This window comes from Choloepus didactylus, chromosome 27 (assembly GCF_015220235.1).
Source record: "Choloepus didactylus isolate mChoDid1 chromosome 27, mChoDid1.pri, whole genome shotgun sequence".
Classification (NCBI taxonomy): Eukaryota; Metazoa; Chordata; class Mammalia; order Pilosa; family Megalonychidae; genus Choloepus; species Choloepus didactylus.
Genome location: NC_051333.1, coordinates 893,437 through 919,892, shown reverse-complemented (window position 1 = coordinate 919,892; position 26,456 = coordinate 893,437). Strand labels below are relative to the sequence as shown.

The 26,456-nt window shown below is 46.1% G+C and overlaps 2 protein-coding genes across 2 annotated transcripts; both read right to left on the bottom strand.

Moving 5' to 3' along the window:
* Nucleotides 1–800: 800 nt before the first annotated feature.
* LOC119520959 (zinc finger protein 211-like) lies at nucleotides 801–10,546 on the bottom strand. Its single transcript, XM_037818847.1, has 3 exons — nucleotides 10,387–10,546; nucleotides 5,532–5,658; nucleotides 801–4,244 (listed from the first exon to the last, which is right to left on the bottom strand). The coding sequence occupies exons 1-3, from the start codon at nucleotides 10,414–10,416 to the stop codon at nucleotides 3,013–3,015; spliced, it is 1,389 nt and encodes a 462-aa protein (XP_037674775.1). The 5' UTR covers nucleotides 10,417–10,546; the 3' UTR covers nucleotides 801–3,012.
* Nucleotides 10,547–12,864: 2,318 nt separating this feature from the next.
* LOC119520962 (zinc finger and SCAN domain-containing protein 4-like) lies at nucleotides 12,865–15,102 on the bottom strand. Its single transcript, XM_037818863.1, has 3 exons — nucleotides 14,707–15,102; nucleotides 13,818–13,983; nucleotides 12,865–13,727 (listed from the first exon to the last, which is right to left on the bottom strand). The coding sequence occupies exons 1-3, from the start codon at nucleotides 15,100–15,102 to the stop codon at nucleotides 12,976–12,978; spliced, it is 1,314 nt and encodes a 437-aa protein (XP_037674791.1). The 3' UTR covers nucleotides 12,865–12,975.
* Between the last annotated feature and the right edge of the window lie 11,354 nt (nucleotides 15,103–26,456).

The window sequence follows — 26,456 nt, the reverse complement described above, 5'->3', positions numbered from 1 at the left end:
CACTGATTGCGAATGAATCTGCCTGAAAGAACATATTTTTGAGGCACTTGAGAAAATTGAGGATTAACATATTTATCATTTTACAATATTTTGTCATTGGAGTTACGAAAGAGCCCCTCCGCTTTAGAAATGCATTCTGAAGAGAAGTTTGTGCATAAAAAACATAAGGTCAAGCTTTCAAAGGAAAACCCAGTAAATGTGCACAGGGAGAGACGAAACAAGAATGGCCATATCAATGATGGAAGATTCAGGAAGAACTCATGGGGCTTCATAACAAGTCTTTTCCAGTATTTTATGTAAGTGGAAAGAGCCACTACAATAGGTAGAATCTGTTCTTTTATATACTGAGTTGCATGAATTAAGGACATGCAACTTTTGTTTCAGGGGCGTCAGCAGTATCAAAACATCACAATGTAAATTTTAAATATTTGCGGTTTAAGTCAATTATGCATCAATTAAACTTAAAGAAAAACAGCTAACTACTCAAAACTTGTCATTTCCTAATTGTTTCACTACACTTCTGTGTTCTTGTGATAATTTGCAGCTACTGCATCAGTCTGGTAGAAATAGAATTGCGTGCTCCTGACAATCTCCCCAGCTCTGTGTTCAGTGACTTCATTTTGAAATTTGCCACAGTGAGAATATTTACATGAAGGAAATTAACAAAACTACAAACCAGAGCTTGATTTATTGTATTATTAAATATCTACCCTTAAGAAAGTGATGGTGAATGTTAAAATAATGCAGATTAAACTTAAAAGTGCATGGTGTCTGTGGGCAGTACACTGCACGTACTCTCCAGTATTCAAAAACAGCTATTCCACACGCCAAATACTGACACATGAGGGAAGCTCCCACAGATGTCTGTCTTACCTGTTAACAAAAAGGGATAATCAGACAAAATTCATTTTAAAAAGGAAAAATATATAAACATTTTTTAATTAAAAAGGTATACAAGTAGCAAATAAACACACAAAACAGCTCAATGTCATGAATCATTAGGGAAATGCAATTAAAACTCCAGTGAGATACTGCTCCACACTTGTTAAAATGGCTACAATACCAAGTGCTGGCAAGGATGAGGGATTGCATTGCTGAAGGGAATGCAAAAGGGAACAACCATTTTAGATAGCAGTTTGGTAGTTTCTTAAAAAGTTAAACATACACCTACCTTGTGAGTCAGCATTGCACTCTGAGGTAATAGCACCAGATATATGGAATATGTATCAATGGAAAGAATTGTACACAAATGTTTGTAGGAGCTTTATTTGCTATAGCCAATAACTGGAAACCACCCAAATATCCATAGATGAATGGGTAAACAAATAAAGGTTTATGCATACAACAGCATACTATACAGCAAGGTAAAAAGAATGAATTACTCATATAAGCACCATTGATGAATCTCAAAATAATTATGCAGTATGAGAAGAACCAGAAGTAAGAGTAAAGGATTACAATTACATAAAATTCTGGAAAATGGACACTCATCTATTGTAAAGAAATAAAGATTAAAACAGAGCATGAGGCAAATATAGGGGCGACAGATATATTCATTATCAGGATTACGATGGTTTCACAGGTTTACACCTGTGTCAAAACTTAAATTGTACACTTCGAATAGTGTAGTTTATTGCATGTCAGTTACACCCTAATAAAGCTTTAAATTAGCTCTCCCACTCTCTGGAAATACAGGTTTGAAAACTCCATATTGACTCTGCCATCTCTCCCCTCACGGGAGGGGCAGCCTTGCCTTAGGAGCAGAAAATATTGCCAAACAGTGAAGGCCATTTCCACCTGGGCCACCGGGAACGCGGCTGGGGCACAGGAGCCACACCCCGGACTGCGCCGTCTCTCTCCTCTCTCTTTCTCTGACAAAGACCTTAGCTAGAAAGACCCACAGACCTGGGGGTCCTGAGAATTCATATACACTCATCCCGCACACCTCACTGGCATATTTGTGGATGCACTTTTAGAAAAGGCACATCCCAACTATGCTGCAGTCTCCTCTACTCTCTCATAATCCAGTGTTTCTGCACCAATTGCAGTTCCCCTGCCTCTCTAACTTCACAACCAGGGACACTAGCTTACTCAGTTCTGGACGTCAGGGCACGTGGCTCCACTGAAGGACCTACGGGGTAAGAGTTCCCTCAGCAATGCTGGGCATTACGTGATATCCCAGTCAGGCTGCTCCCAGAAGCACTGGACACACAATTGCCACTCCTCAGGGTGGCCTCTGAGTGCACAACAAATCTGGCAACCAGGCCACAAATTAGAGCCACAAAGCCCTGCAGTCTTTCCTAGGAGGCCTAGGGCAGCAATGCAAACCAGGCCCAACTGGAGAGGCATTTCCTGCCCTCCTACTGTCCCCTGAGGCACTTTGGGATGTGCACAGAAACCACGCACTCCTTCAAGCCGACAGAATACAATTCTGTCTTCAACCCAACCCACACAATGAATAAAACCCTCAAGATTAAAGGTGGCTTAAGCAAACCAGAGTGAGGTGAGGTAGGTATTTCCCACATTGATCACTTGGAGGCTGGAAAATTCCATCACAAGCATCACTTGAGACCATCAATGTCCCTGAAAATGGTTGTCCTTCTCTGCAGGCACCAGCAGAACAAAGATCAGGTCCTCTAAGCCAAAAGTGAGTGAAATCTATGCCCCACCTTGTCACAGGGAAAGAAACAAGATTCCTTAAGGGCTCAGGCTACTCATGATTTCCTCCAGTGATTGAGATAGAGCACAGAAGCCTGCTTTCCTGATCACGTTAGGGAGACAGAAGTGAAAAGGCTGCTGCCACAGCAAACGGCAGCGACAGAAATCAAAAGACAAGGGCCCTGGGCAGGTTAGAGTGCAACACAGCTCCTTGAAGCTTCCCATGGACCTGGAGCTTCTGGGGGATCTCCCCACTGTGAGTGTTTCCCTATGACATTAAATTCAGACAGATGATTCCGTCACAAAGATTCTCTTCCAACGTTATAATGAATAAATAGGACAGTCCCCAAACATCTAAAGCCTTTCTCCTGTGTGAAGTTTCTGGTGCCCAGTGAGGTAAGACCTTCGACTGAAGGCCTTCCCACATTCCCTGCAGGCATAAGGCCTTTCCCCAGTGTGAGCCCTCCGATGTTGAATGAGACTAGAACTTTGGCTGAAAGATTTCCCACATTCACCACACTCAAAAGGCCTTGCTCCAGTGTGAACTGTCTGGTGTTGAATGAGGTGTGATTTGCGACTGAAGGATTTCCCACACTCACTGCATTCATAAGGCCTTGCTCCTGTGTGAACTCTCCGGTGTTGAATTAGACCAGAGCTTTGGCAAAAGGATTTCCCACATTGACCGCACTCATAAGGCCTTGCTCCACTGTGAACTCTCCAATGTGTGATGAGGCCAGAGCTTTGGCTAAAGGATTTCCCACATTCACTGCACTCATAAGGCCTTTCATTAGTATGAACTGTCCTATGATGAATGAGGCCAGAGCTCTGGCTAAAGGATTTCCCACATTTGCTGCACCTATAAGGCCTTGCGCCAGTATGAACTCTCTGGTGTTGAATGAACCGGGAGTTGTGGGTAAAGAATTTTCCACATTCATTGCATTCAAAAGGCCTTTCTCCAGTGTGGATTTTCTGGTGCTGAATGAGGTTAGATCTTCGTTTGCAGGTTTTCCCACATTTGCTGCACTCATAGAGCCTGTCTCCAGCATGGACTCTCTGATGCTGAACAAGTGCATGTTCGTGGCTGAAGGCTTTCTTGTACTCTGTATACCTGCAATCACTTTCTCCGCCATGAAAGGCCACTCCACACTCGGTGCCATAGTTTGGGTTCTCCCTGGTGTGGCTGGCCTGTTGCTGAAGAAGTCCCGAACTAGTCAAGAAGCTCTTCCCTACCTCCCTGCAGGTAATGGGCTTCTCTGACTCATGGAATTCACAGTTCTTCTCAAACAAGGTCCTGTCCACATAAGTTCTGAAGGGTTTCTCTGCAATGTGCTGGTTCTGCTGCTGGTAAAAGTTTGCACTTAAGTGAAATTGTTTGCCACATGCCCCACACATGAACGATTTCTCTCTGGGATAAGTTCCTTGGTGCTCAGCCAAGTGCAAAATGTCTTTCAATAGTGGGACACACATGTCACAGGGTTGTGTTTTCTGAGTATAAAGATCTTCCTGGGGAGTCCTGACCTGTGATACTCCTTCTACAAACACACTCTCTTCAGACACTTCCTCATCCTCTGCTCCATGCCAGCCACCTGAAAGCAAAGAAGTGATGGTGAAGTACGTACTGACTTTATTGGTAGGGGCAATTACATCACAAATGTGCATCTTGGAGATCAAGAGGTGAGTCCATGGGATTATTTTAAGGGCAAGGGAGTTGGGGTCAGATTGAGGAAGTGGCTGCTGTGTAGTGCTGGCCCCTAAGGTCACATAATGGGGAAGGCCTCACCAGGCAAAGGACACAGGGAGAAAGTTTGGCTCAGGGAGGGAAGGCAGGGTCTACAGCTCACTCCTCTGCCAGTGGCTTTCAGCAGGACCTACCTGCTGGTGATATACCATGCTGCGCAGAAGGGTTTCTCCGGGGCCAATAAAATCTGATTACAGCAGCTGATGTTCAAGGACCATTTAAGGATATGTGCACCCCTCATGACACAGCAATGCTGGAGAGCACTGCGGAGGGAGCAGAGGAGGAAGAGTAAGGCGTGGCATCCAAAGAAATGGGGATTAGCCCTAGGCTGGAGGTTAGAGCAGAATATAAATAGCAGAAATGACAAGCCAGCAAAGTGTCAAGAATGGGAAGGAAAGGTAGAAATAACGTATAGCCACTGCTCCAGAACAGTGGTTGAACAGGACAGGTTCCCAGTAACGATCTGAACACAGCCCTGACATCATCCCCCAGCTGACATTCACCAGGCCCCTTCTGAGCCCATCTTGCCATGGCTAGAACTGTGTCTGTCCTCTGAAGGAACTAGAATCTATTCCCACCCCCAGCTGACAACAACATAGGACCTGGATAATGCAAATCTAAAAGGAAAGACAGACAGGTGAGAGGCCAGCACTGGCTGACAACAACTCTGCACACAACAGACCACAGGAAGAAAATTAACATTACAAGAACTAACTGCAGAGGAGGGTCTTTCGGGAACAGCCCATGGTCCATATAAGTAGTGACCATGTCAGTGCCTGCAATTCCTGGCAGAGCAGTCATGAGTGACAGTCAGGTACAGGAAGGGGGCAGAAGCTGGGGTCAGAGGAGCTATAGATCTGGACACAGTCACCTGGCCAGGGAGAGGGCAAGCCAGAAGGGAACGGTTAGGCTGTCAAAACTCCTGACCCCAAATCCTTCCCCACAATGGTTGGGGCTTCAAGAGGAAAGAAGAGGGCAGTGCATTCAGTCAAACCCTGGCAAAAACTGCACCGACTCCAGGGAACTGGGGAAGGAAGATGTGCCCATGGACATGATGTGAGACGGACAGAGCTGCCTAAAACAGGGGAAAGGCAAGCTTAGCCCAGGACAGTGGAGTGGGGTGTCAGGGCCTTACCTGGTGAGGCCACAAGTGCAAGGTTCTCCTGCATCACATCGTGGTACAGGCGTCTCTGAGCCTCATCAAGGAGCCCCCACTCTTCCCAGGAGAAGTACACAGCCACATCCTCAAAAGTCACGCTGCCCTGCCATGATGGGGACAAATGAAACCACGAACAGCCTCTCTCCTGAGGACCCACAGTCCATCTCCCCACATATCTACCCCATGGTCCTCCCCAGCTCCCTGACTCAGGTCCTGGGGCCATGGGTGCTGCTCCTTCCTCATGGCCCCATCAATCCCTGGGTCCAGCCCCAGCAACAACAGGCAATAGGCAGAAAGACATCGTTTAAGTTTTGGGCCTGACAAACAGGGTTCCATCACTTCCTGCCAAGCATTTCCCCTGGTTTTCTCCACATACAACCAAACTTGGATTCATCCTCCACTCTTAAATCCCCAAAACCAGGGTCCTGGGACCATCAGTTCATATTCCTTCTCCACATGCACATCATTCTTTAGATTGCGCCTCTCCCACATCTCTGGACCCCACGGCCGCACCCCCACAGACACCATCAACTCCCTGCCGCATACCACAGGCACTTCCCTGATTCCCCACTTGTTGTCACATGGCATCAAGACAGTCCTTGGCAGAAAACTACAAAACATTGCTAAAAGAAATAAAGGAAGACCTAAATAAATGGAAGGACATACTGTTTTCATGAATTGGAAGACTAAATATAGTTAAGATGTCAATTCTACCTAAAATGATTTACAGATTCAACACAATACCAATCAAAATCCCAACGACTTACTTGGCACAAATAGAAAAACCAATAATCAAATTTATTTGGAAGGGCAGGCTGCCCCAAATAGCTGAAAACATCTTGAGAAAGAAAAATGAAGTTGAAGGTCCACACTTTCTGATTTTAAGGCATATTCCAAAGCAACAGTGGTCAAAAAAGCGTGACACTGGCATAAAGATAGCTATACTGACCAATGGAATCGAACTGAGAGTTCAGAAATAGACCCTCACATCTAAAGACAGTTGATTTTTGAGAAGGCAGCCAAATCCACTCAACTGGGACAGAGCAGCCTCTTCAACAAATGGCGCTTGGAGAACGGGATATCCATATGCAAAAGAATGAAAGAGGATCCCTATCTTACACCTTATACAAAAATTTAAGAATCCATCAGAATGGATCAAAGACTTAAACGTTAGAGCTAAGACCATAAAACTCTTAGAAGAAAATGTAGGGAAATATCTTAAAGATCTTGAGGTAGGAAATGGTTTCCTAGACCTTATACCCAAAGTGCAAGCAACGAAAGAAGAAATAAATAAACAGAGTCTCCTCAAAACTGAATACTTTTGCATGTCAGAGGACTTTGTCAAGAAAATAAAAAGGCAGCCTACTCAATGGGAGACAATATTCGGAAACCACATATCCAATAAGTGTTTACTATCCAGAATATATAAAGAGATCCTACAACTCAACAACAAAAAGACAACCCAATTTAAAAATGGGCAAAAGACATGGACAGACACTCTTTCAAAGAGGAAACACAATGGCTCAAAAGCATAAGAAAAGATGCTCAACTTTATTAGCTGTTAGGGAAATGCAAATCAAAACCACAACGAGATACTACCTTACACCTACCAGAATGGTCATTATAAAAAAATAATAATAATTTAAAAAAAAACAGAAAACTACAAGTGTTGGAGAGGATGTGGGGAAACAGGTACACTTATTTCAGTAGAAATGCAGAATGGTGCAGCTGCTCTGGAAGGCAGTTTGGGGTTCCTCAGGAAGCTAAGGATACAATTGCCATATGATCCAGCAATCTCATTACTAGGCATATACTCAGAAGAACTGAAAGCAGAGACACGAACAGACATTTACACATTGATGTTTACAGTGGCATTATTCAAGATTGCCAATAGATGGAAACAACCCAAATGTCCATCAACTAATGAGTAGAGAAACAAACTGTGTTTCCATAATAAGATGGAATATTATGCAGCTCTAAGACAGAATAAAGTCACAATGCATGCAACAGTGTAGATGATCCTTGAGGACATTATGCTGAGCGAAATAAGCCAGAGACAAAAGGACAAATACTGTATGGTCTCACTAATATAAACTAACTATAATGAGCAAACTCTGAGAGTTAAATTTGAGAACACAGGTTATCAGGAGAAAGAAAGAGGGGAGAGATAGGGCATTTGATGCTTAAGGAGTAAGAATGCTTAACAAAATTGACTGTAAAGGTTCCGAAATGGATAGCACAATACTGTATGATGCTAACACAATACTGTAAGTATAATGAACAAAGCTGAGTCTGAGTATGGTTGAAGGAGGAAGGCTGGCGCATGTATGTCATCAAAAGGCAATATAAAGGATAAAAACTGAGACTGTATAATTTAGCAAAACCTAGAATGGACAATGATGGTGGTTAATTGTACAAATAAAAGAAAGTTTTTACATGAACTAGAACAAACATATGTCACTATTACAAGGTGTTAATAATAGGGTGTTATATGGGGAAAAAAACAATTAATGTAAGCTAAAGTCTATAGTTAACAATCTGTTTCATTAATAGTAACAAAGACACTATACCAAAGCTAAATGTCCATAAAATAGGGGGATATAAAGGGTATGGGGTTCTCATATTGTCTGTAGTAGTGAATGAATGTGATCATACCAAGAGCCACTGACTGAACACTTAGGATGGACTGTATGGCATGTGAATAAAACTGTTATAAAAAATAAACAAACACTATACTCTTCCGGTTCTGTGTGATACTTGCTGTCTCTTTGTAACAATCTCCCTCCCTCCACATAACCATCATTCAAAGCCCAGCCCCAGTGCCCCAGATGACATCCCAGGCCTAGTGACACTCAGATGACCACATTTGCCCCTGACCTGATGCACTGATCGGACTGAAACATCGCAGGCTCACCAAAGGTCACCTCAAATTCCTGGTGACTCAGTAGTGCCGTGAATATGCACTAGTCCCAGACTCCATACCACCTTGTTTTAACTACTCCCGTGTCTCTGCATCCATTGCATCGCTACTCTTTCCACTGAAAGTCTTGGCCACCTGCTGGACCACCCTCTCCTGCACACCCCTCTTCATGGCCACTTCTCTCCTTCATCTGTTTGTGACGCCCCATCACTCCCAACCAGACGCTCATGCAAGAGACCCAGCCCTCAGCCCCCACCCTCTTCTTCCCAGCCCACTGACAGCATTATCACCAAGACCTGAAGATCCCCCCTTCTCAAAGTGACTCTCAGCTCCACCCAGGTTCACACACTAGCCACCACTTTTTAGATGTCTCCATCCTGAACCCCTCTCCAGACTTCCAGAGTTGTGTGTTCAGCTGCCCACTTATGTCTCTACTCAGTGTTCTCCAAAATATCTCAGACACTTAACATTTCCAAAACAAAGCTCCTAATAGTCCCACTTAAAATTACTCCTACTACTCACTTCCCCGTATCAGTGAACGGAGCTTCCAGCATTCCAGCTGCTGAGACCAAATCTCCCGGGGTCACCCCTGACTCCTCCCTTTCTTCCCTCACCCATTATATCAGAGAATCCAGTTGACCCTTCCTAAAAAATGGATCCAAAATCCAGGAGATTCAGAATCCAACCACTTTTCCCACATCCACTACTCTGATCCATCAACATTCACGTGGACTATTGCATTGCCCTCTCCCTGGTCTGCCTGCCTCCTCCCTATCCCCCCAACCCCAGTCTGTTCTACCCTCTGCAGTCACACTGAGCCTATGAAGACCTGGGTAAAAAAACAAACCTGGGTAAAAGACCTTGCACCTCTAATCCAAACTTCCCATTATCACCAGAATATAGGTCCAACCGCTCAGGCAGCCATTCCAGGCCTGACTCCTGCCCCTGCTCTTTGTTCCCACCAGAAAGAAAGGAGACAGCCACTACTTCCAGCTCAACCTCACCTCAAACCATCTGTATGTACGGGTATCTGTTGCAGGAACAACCTTCCACCCCTCTTTCCACTAGTGGTCAGAAATGGGAGCCCCTACATATGATCCACAGTGTGGACTCAGGCCCTTCTCCAGGGTCCCCAGAGCTAAGGGCTGGGAGAAGGGTGGGTGAAGAGCTGCAAGATATGCCCCAGATACCATTCCAGGCCCAGTGACTCTCAGATGACCACAAAAGCAAAGAACATGTGGGTGGGAGTCAGGATGAGTGAGGCACTATGATACCCTCCATTTCCCCGCGCAAGTTCCATACGTGTTTCTGCAGCTCTGCAAACCCCCGGGAACAAAGCCATGGAGACAGGCGACCATGTCAGAAGCACATGGGCTCAGCTCTGCAGTTAGGTGACCTTGTTGACTGTCCAACCACCTGCGTCTCCCTCCTCCGGGCTGCCTCTTACCAGCTGTGTGGCCCTGCACAAGGATTCAACCTCCCTGGGCCTCAGTGGCCTTATTACTCCCTCCAGTCAGTACTTCCTTTGAACAGCTAATGGAAACTTCTGAAATCAACTCTGATCGTTTCCCTCCTTTGTTCAAAACTCTCCATGGATACCAGAACCCTGAAAATGAAAGCAGAACTCCTCAGCCTGCCCTTCCAGGAGCGACCCCGCCTCACAATCTGCTTCCTGCAGAGACGAGATGGACCCAGGTTTCCCGAATGCTCCCGGCTCAGTCACATTTCCAAGTCTTCACTTCTAACAGCCCCTACACCTCATCACACCGGCTGTCAGAATCACGGACCCAACGACGAGCACCTCACCGTCTGGACGCCGCGGCCTGGGCTGCCGCGCCCGGAGCAGGAGCCCCTCCGGCGCGGGCGAGGAGGGGAGAGGGCGGGTGAGGGCCTGGAGGAAGCAGCGCTTACCTGGGCCGGGGTCGTGGGCGCGGCCGCCATGGCAGGCTGAGGGCGGGGCGGGCCGGGGGCTCGGGCACCGGCTTCCCGAGCCCGACCCGGACGGCGCCGCCAGCCCCGGGGCCCGCCTCTGTGCGGTGGGGACGACGGCTCCCCTTGGCCTCCCGGATCCCGTCACCTCGATCACCTGGGCCGGGAACCAGCGAACCCAGCACCTCTGACGCGGCGGGACCGCCCAAGACAAGCTAAAATGACCGCCACGACAGGGCCACCGGAAGTCCCGCCAGTCGCGAAGCGCAAGTACGGAAATGCCCCACCCTGGGCGTTCATTGGCCCATCGCCGCGGCCGCTCGGCGCAGTGCCCACTGGGTAATGTAGTTCCCATCTCTCCATAAACTACAACTTCTTCTCTGATCTCCCGCGGTGATCTGAGGACCACAGCACCAGAGTGTGAGGGGCTCGTTCCTTCCTCGAAGGGCAGCTCCCGGGTTTCTGGGGAGAGTTGTCTTCAACTGCTGAGTGAAGTCCTTAGAGACATTGTTTCAGACTGTATGACACCCGGCTTCCTCTCAGAGGCTAAACGTATTATCTACCTTCGTAGGCTACAAATCCAAATGGACATACCGTTCCACCGGGTATTTTGCCACAAGATGTTTCCCCTCGTAGCTGGAAGCTAATAAACATTATGTTATTGCTCTTCAAATGCTTGTAGCCTGAACAGAGAAAAAGACCCCAGAGAGGGCCATACCATGAGGCTAGAGGAGGGAAATGGGGCCGCCCTGCACACCAGCTGGGCAAGGATGGCACGCTGCTTCTGGTTCCCTCAGAAAATGTCTTTCCTGCCTGTAGAGTCAGTGATTGTATCCTACACAGTCAACGCTGTTTTATTCCTATAATATTTCTTACTTTGGGTCCTGAACATACACTTAATTCTTTTTAGGGAACTGACAATTATTTTGAATGTCAAATGCCATTCTGGGACAGGACAGTATCCACAAATGCTCATGATCAAAGCAGGTGAGCAAAGGAGACAACTGAACCCAGAGAAAAAGGTTTTGAACACCAAATCTCATTTCTTTGATGGACTGCGATTATCATTTCTACTGTTCTTTTACTAAGAGGGTAATCTCTGTTGAGATTATCTCACAGAAATAGTTGTGGAATGTAAATTACAAAAGTCAATAATGATTATGTAGTAATTCAAAGGTAGTGGCAGGAAAACCTCTGGAGAAACATCAGTGAAAGGTGAAAAAAAAAATCTCAGCCAAGTTTGAGCAGAAGACACACGTCTGAGAAGAGAAAGAATTAAGCTGAACATGTGACTATGCTCAAATTTTGGCCATTCTAAGGGTTTTGCCTTCAAATTTGATTATTTTAACCACATGCAAACATACAATTCTGTGCAAATATGAGATTTTATATAAGTGTCTCACGCAACTGTGGAGATGCATGAGTCCATATTCTTTAGGGCAGGATACACCAAGTCCAAATTCCGCAGGGCAGGCAGCAAGCTGGCAACTCTGATGAAGGTCCTCGATGAACTCCCCAGGAGAGGCTGGCTTAAAAGCCTTCAAATGATGGGATAAATCCAGCTGATTGGATTCCCTCATTGTGGAAGACACTTCCTTAGTTGATCATAGATGTAATCAGCCACAGATGCAAACAATTGACTGATGATTTAATAAACCAGCCTTCTGGTTTAATAACCAGCTACAAAATGTCCTTGTAGTAACAGGCCAGTGCTTGCCTGACCAGACAACTGGGCACCTTCACCTGACCAAGTTGACACATGAACCTAACCATCACAATGTGCTTGCATCTATTCAAACATATTCTATGCAAGATGCTTTTTCTTAATAAAAACACAACTATAAATTTCATACCAATCTTCAGTTTGCTTTTCTCAATATATTGTGGACAACCTAAAGCTGCCACCTCATTATATGCCCAGTTCCTCCTTATCCATGACTGGTACCCCTGAAGCCATCTCCTTCTTTTAAATGTTGAACTGCCTCCCATTATTTCATGTGCTACAGCTGCCCTGCCTGATGGGCGGAGTCTGGGTTGGGGTCATCCCCAAATACCAAAAGAAAACAGGGCTTCTAAAAGAAATTGTTAAATCCATATTCAGGGCAGAAGTGACAGAACAAAAACTCAGAATCACTTATTATGCAGAAAGCAATGGAGCCATGAAAATCCACTGGGGTAATGCCAACAGAAAACAAGTGCTAATATGAAGGGTCTCAATGGTCAAGAGAGAAACATTTTCAGCAGCAAAATAATATTTGCAATGGATTAAAAGAGTAAAAGTCCTATGTTTTTAATACTACTAAAATAAAATACTCATACATTTGGTTAATGGTAAAACAGCAAAACAACACATTGAAAAGAGGAAAATAAAAAGGAAAAACACAAGTTTGATTTGCTTCATTTTATTTCTCTTTCTATCTGAAGTCTTCCTCAGTAAAATTTAATCTTTGAATAAGGGTATCACACAATAAAGGAAGGTGGAGAACAAAATAATTCTATCTGATCTCATAACTAAAATAATTACCACTTTGTAAGAAATATTAGGCACACCAGATAATTATAAAATACATCTTATGCGGGGACAGTAGCTTCTGATGTGGCAGGATCACTTTTGAGATTAATCTTCTGGTGGTTCCGCACGTGGCGGTGGTACGTGGATGACTGGCGGTAGCTTCTCTTGCAAAGGGAGCACATGTAGGGCTTCTCTCCGGTGTGGATTCTCTCGTGAGCCCGCAGGTTGGTTTTGTGGCTGAAGGACTTTTCACATGTGCTGCACTTGAAGGGCTTCTCCACTGCGTGAATCTTCTGGTGCACATGTAGGTCTGATATCTGGAAGAAACCTCTGTGACACTCGGCACAAACAAATGGCCTCTCGTTCCTGTGTCTTCTCTGGTGGGCGTCCAGCTGAGAGGGATACCTAAAGACCCTGGAGCAGTCCTCACATCTGTATGGCTTGGGAGAACCGTGGACTCTTTCTTGATTTGCCCCACACCTGGATGTTACATCAGTGCTTTGGTCAGTAGGGACAGGCTTGGGGGTAGCTTGGGGAGGGACAGGTTCAGGAGTGGCCTGGTCTGGCCTGGGGAGAAACTGTGGATCCACTTCCATAGGGACATCTTCATAAGAGGGGCCTCCCGGCGATCCTTCCTGGGATCTGGAGGAGCCAAACCCCGCTCTTCCGGAGTTCTGCATATCTTCAGGTTCATGGCTATCCTCTTCCTGAGGAATAACTAGGGAAGGTACTCGATTGCTTCGACTAGTGATGCTGTCATTTACTTGGTTGGTTTTCACGGAAATGTTGCTGCCGACTCTACATCCATCTCCTGTGAAAATACAGAGAGGACTTACTGAAGCTGAAGTCCGGAAGGCGTCCACAGGAAACACCCCTCTGGTGCCCAGGCCCCTTCACCCACCTTGTCCTGTTTGAAGGGGAGTACCTTGGGGACCCCGAAAGGGTGCCCTCATGCTCTCTCCTCTTGGGGTTCCTGCTGGTATTTGTTCCATGAGATGGAAAACGACTTCTCTTAAGGGCATGTTCTCCGAGAAGAGGCCCTCCTGCCCCTGCATGTGGACGTGGACCTGGAACAAAGAGCGACCGGTTTCCTCTCTGGAGCTGCTGGTGGCCGAAGCCTTGGGGGGTGGGGACACCCGCCCTCGTCAGATTTCACCAGACTCCTCGGCTGTGGGCTCTCGCGCCTCCAGCTCCTGCTGGCCTCGGTATGTCTCTCCTGAAGGAAGAGCCAGCACTTACCAAGGCCTTTATGCCTCACACTCGAGAATTCAGCTCCAATGTCCATTTCTTCGAGTCCTCCTTCCCTTGCTCACCTCACCAGCTAGAACGACTCCCTTGGAGATTCCCACTGACCACCAGGTCTGTTTCCTCCTGGCACTTTACATTCTGAAATCCTCCTGTTTCTGCGTGGCTCACTCATTTCCTTTCCATCTGCCTCACTCGTCTTACTAGCCCCCCAAGCACACGTGCTGCAAACCTCTCGGCAGACAGTAAGTGTCCAGTAAACACCTGCTCAATGTCCTTCACCCCGTTTCTGCCATCTAGGCAGAGACTTTGTCCGTCTCTCTCTGAGCTGGGTTAAAGTTTGGGGGGACAGACCCACTAGTCTCTTATCTCTGGCATTAACGAATGAACTTGACACATTTAACTAAATTGCCTGTACCTTTGTTTACACATTTTTTAAATGGGTCAATAATCTCTTCTTTCTCCACTTCCAGGCAACTCCACCTGACTGTACTTGTTTCTTACTCCCCTCTGCCCCGTACCCCAGGTCAGGACCCACTACTCACAAGGCTAGGTGACCTCACGCAATCATCGGTGAGATCTTCCATGAGTTTCTCCAGGTTTCTTCCACTTGAATTCCATCTCTCTATCAAAGTGGACTTGTTTCTGCAGTGTCCGGTCATCACAAACTGTTCCAGGATCAATTGAGAAATCATTTCTTCCTTGCTGCGTTTTTCTGGCTGTAGCCACAAATGAAACACCTTACGGAGTCTTTGTAATTCCTGCCTTGCAAACGAGCCATTGCTGGTTCGATACAAGCTGAGCTGAGGGCCCTGGAACTCAGAGGTTCCCTCTCCCTCCTGGACACCAGGACCTTGGCTGGGTTCAGATTCTAGATTTTCTGACCCAGGATCACTCCTGGATGTGTCACGTTGAAAGCAGGTTCTGAGGTCTAAAGCCATGCTTTGCAAGACTTCTCAGAAATGCAGCTTTGAGGATTCAGGCTCTGCTGACTTGTATCTCTGGAATCTTCTCAGCAACTGTATCAGCAAACTTCAAGACCGAAAGCTAGAAATATAAAAGATAGGTAATTAATTATAACACTGCCATTACTACAAACAAACACACACAAATTTCAGGTCCAGGTGGCTTCATGTGTCAATTTTACCAGTTATTTAAGAAAGAAAACAAATCAAATACAAATGAGCCTAGACAAAGGGAGACCACACTCGTACATTACCTCCCTGACAGCAAAATCTGACAAGTACATTAAATAAAGAAACAATACAGACCACTATCTCTCACGAATATAGGTGAGAAAATCCTAAACAAAATATTTGCAAATATAAGGAGAATAGCATATCACAACCAACTGGGTTTTATTTTGTAAAGGCAAAATTGGCTTAAAATTTAAAAAGTTGCACAGTAATTTACCACATTAGTAGAACATAGAAAAAAACTTGGTTTAATCATTTCAGTAGATACATTTGAAATAGTGAATACAAGTCAGTACTCGTTCATGAAAAAGACAGTTAGTAATCTATAAACAGAAGAAAATTTCCTTAATGTGATAAAGCAATTCAAAAATTGCTACAGTAAAAATTATTCTTAAAACTTTTCTCTTTAAGATTAAGAGGTAGGTGGATTCCCACTTTCATCTCTATGCAACATTGGAGTGGTTTCTATACAGTGAGTTAAGAAAGTTATCAAATGGCATTATTTATAGATATGATTGGATTTACAGAAAAAAAACACCAAAATATTCTGTAAATATTAGACTAGGTGAATTTTTTTTATTTTTTTAATTCAATTTTATTGAGATATCTTCACATACCATGCAGTCATACAAAGTGTACATTCAGTTGCTCACAGTACCATTATATAGTTGTGTGTTCATCATCAAAATTAAATTTTGAACATTTTCATTACCACACACACAAAAATAATAAGAATAAAATTTAAAGCGAAAAAGAACAATTAAAGTAAAAAAGAACACTGGGTGCCTTTTTTTTTTTTTTGTCCCCATTTTTCTACTCATCCATGCATACACTTTACAAAGGGGAATGTGGTCCATATGGCTTTTTCAAGTACATTGTCATCCCACATGAGCTACATTTTTCTACAATCGTCTTCAAGGTTCAAGGGTTCTGGGTTGTGGTTTGATAGTTTCAGGTATTTACTGCTAGCTACTCCGATTCATTAGAACCTAAAAAGGGTTGTCTATATTGTGTGTATGAGTGCCCACCAGAGTGACCTCTAGGCTCCTTTTGGAAGACTAGGTGAATTTAACAAGGCCAATGTGCAAAAAGCATCTTAATTGTACCATATCAAAAAAGTAGCCAAAAATTAAATTAAATTTAAGAAAACTTCACTGCTTATCAATAGCATTAAATATCAAATATCTAAGAACAAGTCTAATGAAAGATGGCCAAGAGAACACTGAGAACTACAACTTATTTAGGGAAAATAAGGGATAAGCCATGTTCTTGGTTTGCAAGGGTCAATATTATAAAAATGTCAGTTCTCCTCAAATTTCTTTATACATTCAATGCAATTCTAAGGAAAATTCAGTAAGTTGTGAGTGTGCACGTGAGAGTGAAAATTGAAAAACTGATTCTAAAATTATATGGACATCAAAGGGCCAAAACAGCAAAGACAATTCTGAAGAAAAAACGTAGACAGATTTATGCAACCAGATAACATCATTTGATTATAAGACTACACGACAGCAGTAGTGGCACAAAGATAAAGAAATAGAGCAATGGAAAAGCAAAGTGTCCCTACACAGAAAAAAACCTATCGAGCCATTTGATTTGTAAAAAAGATAACACTGAAGTACAGTGGGTAAAGGATTTTGTCTCAATAATTGGTGCTGGGAAAACTGAATTTCAAATGGGGAAAAAAAATGACCCCACATTACACCATTTACTAAAATTTAATTCTGGGTGGGTTTTCAAAAATATGTGAAATGTAAAACAATAAAGCTTCTAGAAGATTACATGGAATAATATGTTTAAATCTTGTTGTAGGAAAAGATATCTTTAATCTTACATGAAAAAGCACATGGTACAAAGGAAAAGATTGATACATTGGACTACATTAAAAGGAGAACTTTATTCCTAAATTAAATAATTAAGACTTCGGAAAGGTTACGTACAGAGACTAGGAGAAGATACTTGCAATAAATACACAAAACGTTTTTTATATATAAAGAACTCCTTCAAACTACAGGTAGATACTAATAGAAACCTAGCCAAAGGAACCAACCAAAAGTGGTTATCTCAGTGTCTAAAACAATATGGAAGGAGGACCAACCTCATTAGTATTCAGAAATAAAATTAAAGCCACAAAGAGATGCTAACAAAACACCCACCAGAATGACTAAAATCATATGGACTGAGGATGCTGAGTGTCCCCCAACAATTTCCCTTGCTCGCAAACATCTGTCTCTACTTCGCTGCTCTTACCGAACCTAAAACTGTATGTTTATCTGGGTTTCTAACCCCTGTCCTTTCCCACTGGAGTCTAGGATCCAGTAAACATGAAATTGAGTTTACATTACTCAGAATGGATTTCTGACTGCCAGCCACATTACCCGGCAACTAGAGGCATACAATTCAGAAGATCAAATGGGGAAAAGAAGATTTAATCACTTTTCTATGTCCTTATCTACCTTTGTGTCCTTTTCCTATTTTATAGACGATTAACATTTCAAGGATTTGCATTTTTTAAAAAGCAAATTTCATGCCACAAAGTCAGAAAATGTGGGTGTTTGGTGAGCAGGTTAGTGGGCATGCAAATCCTAATCGATTTTTTTCAGTTGATGGAATTTCATAGTGCCATCCTCACCTGGCTGTGCGATCAGATTAACCGCCCAGATCCCATCAAGAAATGAAGCCAAGAGGAGTCCTGAGGAGCCCATAGGAGAAAATTGAACACATTCTTGCCTTTTCCTAATCCATTTCTCACAAAGCTTCCAGGCAACTTTATAAAAGGCTAATCTGCTCAGAGCGCACCCTCCTTCCTCCCCCACGGCACCCCCTGCCCTGAGGAGCGGACCAAGGCCTTGCCTGGGCAGCTTCTCACCCCCCACCCAGCCCCATGTTAGGTGTGGGGCGGCTCTGTGGCCAGGGACAATGGCCTCCTTTTACTTTTCTTTGGAACCTACACCCTCTCCTCTCTCTGGGCCTCCCCACAAGCTCCCTCTTCCTGGACTCCCCAGGTGCGCGTTCCATCCCAGGCAGGCCCGGGACTCCGATCCGGATCCCACCCGGACCGGCTGTGTGTCCCCAGGGGCGGTTCCCATCAGGCCGCGACCGTGTCACGGGGCTGTAATGCGTCCAACTCCTCAAACTTTGTCAGGGGAGTTAAACGAGCCCACAGATGTGAAGAATTTAGAGCAGTTGCTGGCACATGGTAAGCAGTGAAGGGTCTTTAAATCTCAGTTCCGAGTGGGAAAAATAATTCAGTTCCAATGGAATTTCCCAGGGGAAGTGTCTTCCAATCAAGCCGGGCCTTGGCACAGATTAAGGGATCCACACATGAAGCCCTTCCGCGCCCGAGAGCAGCTGTCACCCCCGAGGAACCCCGGTTCCCGGGAAGCCCCTGTCTCCCAGAGGGCACGCACACATCCCGCACACCCCAAAGCGGAGGTTTCCTCGCGTGCTGGAGACTCACCGCTTCCTGGGCTGACGCTCCAAACTGGGACCTCGGCCTGGACGCTGGGCAGAGTCCGGGTTCCTCTGACGGGACTCCCCACAGCCCGTCCCTTTTATAGGGTCGGATCGAGTGATTGGGTTAATGACGCGGTGGAGGGACCCGCCCGCTGCTTAAATCAAGGGCCTGGCCGGGCAGTGGCGCCGGGACCCTCCGCGTGCTCACGCGCCAGTCCCGCGGGTCCCCGCCCTGCGCCCGCGCGGCCTTCACCGTACATGAAGGTTATCACTAGTTTCACATGAAGTCTGGTCAAGTTTTATCAAAAGGGACGTACACAATTAGAAAACAAAATACTTTAAAATTAATTTTCTGAACGTCATGGATTTCAAGCGTCAAAGCTAACACCGCGGGTCCTCCCCAGGCCCGGGGGTCCCTGACAGCGGAGGCGCGCGGGGCCGGGGCGGGGGGAGACCTCCGCGTCTGAGGGATCCGCTGGGGGGAGAAAGGAGGCTTCGGGTTCGAACCCCAGATTGGCGGTGGGGGGTCCTCACTGAGGAGGGGGCGGCAGCTGGGAGGGGAAGAGGCGTTTCCTGCTCCCTGTGGGGTGCGCGGCCGAGCTGGTGGACGGCGGGAGCCGGGGAGCGGAGGGGCTCTGTTTCAGGAGGGAAGGGGTGCGCACAGCAGCCAACCGCAACCCTGTCATCCACTTCCCGGTTTTATCATAATCGCATCATTTTCCACCACGTCCACTGCTAGGGCCCCCACCCCGGCCGCCGCCAGCTCCTCCCTGGGTTTCCAGGGCGGGGGGCTTCTAACCGGCCTCCCCTCCGTTCCCGCCGCCCGGGGGGACCCCGTTAGGTCTGACTGTCCCTTCTCTGCTGGCAGCTTCTCAACCGCTTCAGGAATCCAACTGCCTCTGGTGAGAGTCCTTCCGCGCCCCCTTCCCCACCCCCAGTCTCTCAAAACTCACACTTTCCCAAAATGCAGTAAAAGCGGATTAATAGAAGCATGAAGCTAACGGGAAAATGCAAGGCCTTTTTGTATCAACACATTCAGCAGACGCAGCAGCAGAGACTGAAGGCACCGGCCGCCTCCCCGACGGGCCCGGGGACCCGGTAGATCGCTGCGGGGCTGCGGGCGCCTCCCCCCGGCCCCTGCCCGCCCCCTGCTCCGGAACCGGCAGCCTCGCTCCCGCCCCTGGCCTTGGCCCCCTCCGTCTGCTGGGGACCCCTCCCTGCATTCCCCCAGGTCTCGGCTGAGATGGCTCCTTCTCAGCGGGGCCTGCCGTGGAGACCCCTCCACAATGCGCCCCAACCCCCCAAACCCCCCGAGTCCCTCTTCACTTTCTCTGCTTTGTTTCTCCTGAGCACGTAGCACCACTGGACAAGCTCTGTGTCCTATCTACGTGTCTGGTTTATTGTCTGTCACTCCCACAGAAGTAACCAACTCAGAGTCAGGGATTTTTGTGTTTTACTCCCCACTGGATCCCCAGCAGTTACTCAGAAGCCGGCACTTGGCAAATGCCTTTAAATGCGTGAGAGACTGAATGAGTGGAAGCTTCGAGATAGCTTCAGGGTCCTGCTGAACCGATGACCCCAGAAAACGCTGCTGGCGACGCCCCAAAGCCACCGAGAGAAACCAGAGGGAACCGATTCCAGCAACCCGGGGCCGTCGAGGCTGGACCCAGCCGGGCGCGAGGGGCCGAGGCCACCGGACTCGCCCCGGAGCCGTCCCTGCACCGCGCCCGGGGCGGGAACCAACGGTCTTTTCAGGGCGGTGGTTTTCAGCAAAGCGGTTCACACTACCCCGCTGCCCTCGGGCGGTCACACCAGCCCTGTCCGTCCTCAGCCCCGAGGACGTGCTGGAGGAAGGGGCAGATGGGCAGGACCCGCAGGCGGGGGCCCCCTTGTCCCGTCGTTGGGGCCACCGTCGGGCCCTGGGGGAGAGAACAGAGAGCCTGGGAGGAGAGGAAAGAGAGAAGCCAGCGGGAAAGGCCAGGGGAGCCGTGCGAGGAAGGCGCTCACGCAGAGCAAGTGGGAGTCGGAGCGTGGGAAAGGCCAGGCCGGGGTGAAGAGGTTTGGCGGGGAAGGGGACTCACTTTGGCAGAGACCAGGTGTGATGTGCAAGCTCCCCTCTCCCAGCGGCCCTTCAGCCCTCACCTGTTTCTGCAGTTCATACTGATCAATTCACCTTTAAATACTTTTATCAGATTAAATACTGGACATTCAGTTAAATTGCAAATAAAAAATAACGAGTTTTTTTAATGTAAGTTTTTCCCTTAACTTGAACTAAAAATAAAAATCACTGTTGACCTCAAATTCACATTTATCTGGGCATTCCTTATTTTGTCCTAAATCTGGAAAACACACCCAGATTGGACTCCAAGATCCCGGCCTGGAGAGCCAAATCCCAGGCTTTCTCTTGTTGTCCCCCCACCCGGAGCTTGTCCACCAACCCCAGGAGGCCTCTCTATTTGGGCCAGATGTTCTGCAGCTCGGGTTTGAGGCCCGCCATCACGGAGCGTCTGAGGAACTGCGCGCAACCCTGGAAGAGGCTTCTGCAGAATCGCTGAAGCCTCCAGGGCCGGCCGGGAGGTCCAGAGCATCTGTTCCCGTGAGCTCCTGGCCGGGGTGGAGACGTCCCCTTCTCCCACTGGGGCAGAGTTCCAGATCTATCCGTCACACCAGCTCAAATGGCTCCAAACCTACTACTACCAAAGTATCTTCTCATTCCAAAATTACAAGCAACTTTTAAGTATTCGGATGAAATCTACTATAAGAAGAAATGCTGTGCTTCCATTTACTATCAGAGATTTCCTAATATCTAAATGTCTTACTTAAAAAAAAAAACTTTTTATTTTGAAATACTTTCAAATTTACAGTATAGTTACAAAAATAATACAAATCCCATATGCAGAATTCCAACATACCCCTGTCTCCCCAAATCCAGATCCACCAATTGGGACATTTTGCCACATTTGCCATGTCTATCTGTCACATCTCTCTCCCTCCCCCCCCCACTCTGTCTGTCTGTAAATGCCTTACTTTTTAACAGTTTAGCATAGCCATGGATGCAAATAATCACAACAAAGAATTTTTTTCCCTTTGCTTATATAACATTTTTCATGTGAAAAATACCCACTCCAATACTAAGGGTCAACAGTTAGGGGGAATAAGGGATATGGGATGTTTTGGGTTTTCTTTTATATTTTATTTTCTTTTTGGAGTAATGAAAACATTCTAAAATTGATTGTGGTGATTAATGCAAAATTATGTGATGATACTGTGAGCCATGGACTGAATACTTTGGATGGATTATATGGTTTGTGACTATAGCTCAGTAAAATTGCATTTAAAAAGCAATGTGCCGACTTGGATGTATTTTGTCCCCCAAAATGTCATGTTCCTTAATGTAATATTGTGGGGGCAGATGTATGAGTGTTGATTAGGTTGGAATCCTTTGATTGACTGTTTCCATGGAGACATGACTCAATCAACTGTGGGTGAATAGTTTGATTGAATTACTTCATGGAGATATGGACCCCGCCCATTCAGGGTGGATCTTGATTTAATCACTGCGGCCCTATAAAAGAGCTCACAAACAGAAGGACCTCAGAGCAGCTGAGAGGGACATTTTGGAGATGGCAACTCAAAGCAGACTTTTGCTGACACTTTGGAGATTCTAGTCCAGTGTTTGCTCTAGAGAAGAGAGGACAAAACACCCCAAGAGAAACATTTTGAGAAAGCACAGGAGCTGAGAGAGGAGCTGGAACACAATCTGGGATCAGCAGATGCCAGCCACATGCTTTCCCAGCTAACAGAGCTTTTCCAGACACCATTGGCCTTCCTTTGGTGAAGGTATACTCCTGTTGATGCCTTAATTTGGACATTTTTATGGCCTTCAGACTGTAAATTTGTAATCAAATAAAGCCCTATTATAAAAGCCAATCCATATCCAGTATTTTGCTTAATGGCAGCATTAGCAAACTGGAACAGATTTATTCTCTGGTGTTCAGCCAGGTAGAAAACGTCTTTCCAGGCAAGAACACATCTCACAGGGATGAACCTCCTGGCAGATGGACCTGGCTTTGTAGTCCTGCCCTGAGACACTCTTTCCACAGAAACATTCTGCTTTGAAGGTAGCTTCCTGGCTTCTCAGCTTCCACTCCACGGCAACAACCTGAAAGCAGAGAATTACTGGTGAAGAATATGGAGAATTTCGTGGGAGGAGGCAGCCCCTTGACTAATATGTGTCTGGCATCCCCAGAAATGAATCCACAGAATGGGTTTTGGGATGAAGGACCAGGGTTAGGCTGAGAAAGGGGCTGATGAGAATGGGGGAGGCAATGAGTTAATCATGGTTGGAGATGGGATCATTACATTCTAATATTTGTGTATATTTTGAAATATTTTGAAATAAAAAGTTTAAAAAAAAAACCCATGCAAATGTTAAAGCAAAACCAAAGTCTGGGAAGGAGGCGGGGCAAGATGGCAGACTGGTGAGCTGTAAGTTTTAGTTACTCCTCCAGGAAAGTAGGTAAAAAGCCAGGAACTGCGTGGACTGGACACCACAGAGCAATCTGTCTTTGGGCATACTTCATACAACACTCATGAAAATGTCGAACTGCTGAGATCAGCGAAATCTGTGTGGCCCTCTCTCTCTGGCTAAGCCAACTTGAAAGGTGGAGTCACTGCCCTCCCCCCTACGTGGGATCAGACACCCGGGGGAGTGAATCTCCCTGGCGGCGTGGAATATGATTCCCGGGGAGGAATGTAGACCCGGCATCGTGGGACAGAGAACATCTTCTTGACCAAAAGGGGGATGTGAAAGGAAATGAAGTGAGCTTCAGTGGCAGGGAGATTCCAAAACGAGCCGGGAGGTCACTCTGGTGGGCACTCTTATGCACACTTTAGACAACCCTTTTTGGGTTCTAAAGAATTGGGGTAGCTGGTGGTGGATACCTGAAACTATCAAACTACAACCCAGAACCCATGAATCTCGAAGACAGTTGTATAAAAATGTAGCTTATGAGGGGTGACAATGGGATTGGGAAAGCCATAAGGACCAAACTCCACTTTGTCTAGTTTATGGATGGATGTGTAGAAAAGTAGGGGAAGGAAACAAACAGACAAAGGTACCCAGTGTTCTTTTTTACTTCAATTGCTCTTTTTCACTCTAATTATTATTCTTGTTATTTTTGTGTGTGTGCTAATGAAGGTGTCAGGGATTGATTTAGGTGATGAATGTACAACTATGTAATGGTACTGTAAACAATCGAAAGTACAATTTGTTTTGTATGACTGCGTGGTATGTGAATATATCTCAATAAAATGATGATTAAAAAAAAAAAAAGACTGTAACTGAATAACCTAATAAACACCCTTTTATAAAAGCCAAAAAAAAAAAAACAAACAAACAAACAAACAAAAACCAAAGTCTGTACTTTGATCTCCCTCATCGTCCGAGCAGGAGGAATCTGTTGAGCCCTCATTCATTCATCCGGTCCCCTGGAGATGGGCATTGAGGCTGTTTCCAACAGGTCTTCTGGCCTTTGCACAAAAAGTAACAATTCTCAATGCCTGTATTAGTTAGGGTTCTCTAGGGAAACAAAATCAATACGAGGTATCTATAAATACAAGATTTTATAAAAGTGTCTCACGCAACTGTGGGTATGCATGAGTCCAAATTCCATAGGGCAGACCGTGACTTGGCAACTCCCACAAAGGTCTCTGATGAACTCCCCAGGAGAGTCTGGATGGTTGAAGAAATGAAAGTTCTCTCTCCTCTCCCTTACAAGTCTTCAACTGATTGGGTTAAATCCAGCTGGTTGAATTCTCTCATTGTGGAAGACACGCCCTTTGTTGATGTAATCAGCCAAGGATGCAATCAATTGACGGATGATTTAATAAACCAGTCTTCTGGTTTATTAACCAGCCACAAATGTCCTTGCAGTAATGGTTAGGCCAGTGCTTGCTTGACCAGACAACTGGGCACCATCACCTGGCCAAGTTGACATATGACCCTAACCATCACAGTATGTGTCTTACTTCATTTGTATGCTTGTGATTTTACTCATGTTTCACATGTACATCATCATTTTCAATTTTATATGGTATTCCATGCTATGAATTTGTGTATACATTGTTCTGTTGAAGGCTTTTGTTGTTCTTTACCTGTGTTTTGGGCAATTGTAAGCATTGCTACTTTAGACATACTTGTCATGTTCTGATGTATATAAAAACATATCTTCCTAAGTATATATCAAGGATGGGAATTTTTTTTCCACAAGTAGGCACAAGTTTAAATTTAATGCATAATGCCAAACTGTTCTTCAAAATGATTTTTCCAATCTAGACACCTACTAGTAGTTTAATGATATTTACGAATTTCTAAAGTGTCAAACTTCCTAGGTTTTGCCAGTGTAATGAGTTTTGTTTTAACTTGCATTTTCCTAAAACAGTAAGTTTATGCTTTTTTCTTTTCTTTTTTAAAGTGTCTATACAAGAGTTTTGCACTCTTTCTTTAGTTTGTAGGGCTTATTCATTAGATTTATTTAGCATTTATATACTCAATCTTTAACAAATTAGTGGATTTAAATAACTTCTAAGCTGTTCGGCTTGATTTCTTTTTGGTTAGACTATATTAAAACATACAAGGATATTTTGTTACCTTTACTTTCCATATATATTCCAAAATATTCCAACTTGATTCCTTTTCTTATTTGAATATTCCCTCCAAGATTTTCATCTAGGTGGGCTTTATGAAGGAAAAAGAAATTAAAGATTGTACTGAGGTTATTGCTTTATTCTCAGTCTTCTAATACTTGAAATATATTGACTATAATCCTTAATTTACTTTTAAGTTGGGTTATTCATTTTGCTTTATGTGTGGTAGACTTTTCTTGACTCCAGTTTAATGTACTTCTCTTTGTTCGGGGTTATTACGCTGCTACACAGGTGAAAGTACAGGTCTTCACATGGATACGTGTTTTATTTCTCTAGTGTAAATGCCTGGGAGGGCAGTGCTTTCCTCACAGGGTAGGGCTAGGTTTTACTCTTGAAGAAACCCTCAAACTGTCCCGTCACACCACAGCAGGGCAGAGAGACAGGCGCGCAAAGCAGGCAGCGTTCTCCACGCCAACACCCGCGCCCACAGCGTCCCCACGGCGCAGCCTGGCTTGGCCAGTCCCCAACCCTGCACATCGCCGGGGGTCACGACGGGGATCCGGGGTGCTCCGGGGCGCCGTCACCACCTCTTTGTGATCTGCGGGCTGTGCGGCCGGGGCGCCCTCTCTCCGGGCCTGGCGGGCCCCGCGGGCTCCTCGCTGGAGGTGACGTGTCCACGGCGGGGCGGCCGGGTGGTGGCCGCGGGAGGCCGCCGCGCAGGAGATCCAGGTGCTTCGCAGGGATTGACCCATTTACCGCTCACAACCCGCCGAGGAGGGGCTGTGGCCATAACCACCCTCAGGTCACGCGCTAGGGCGCCCGGCGCCGGGTCAGGAGGTGGCCGTGGAGCTGGGGTGCAGATCGCGAGCCCCACGCCGGGGACCCGGGGTTCCCGGGGGCGCGGCAGCTGAGCCCGAGGGCCGACGCGGAGCCCCTCTCGCCCTCGCCCTCATCCCGACCCCAAGATGCCCGCGCCGCCCGGGACACCCGACAGC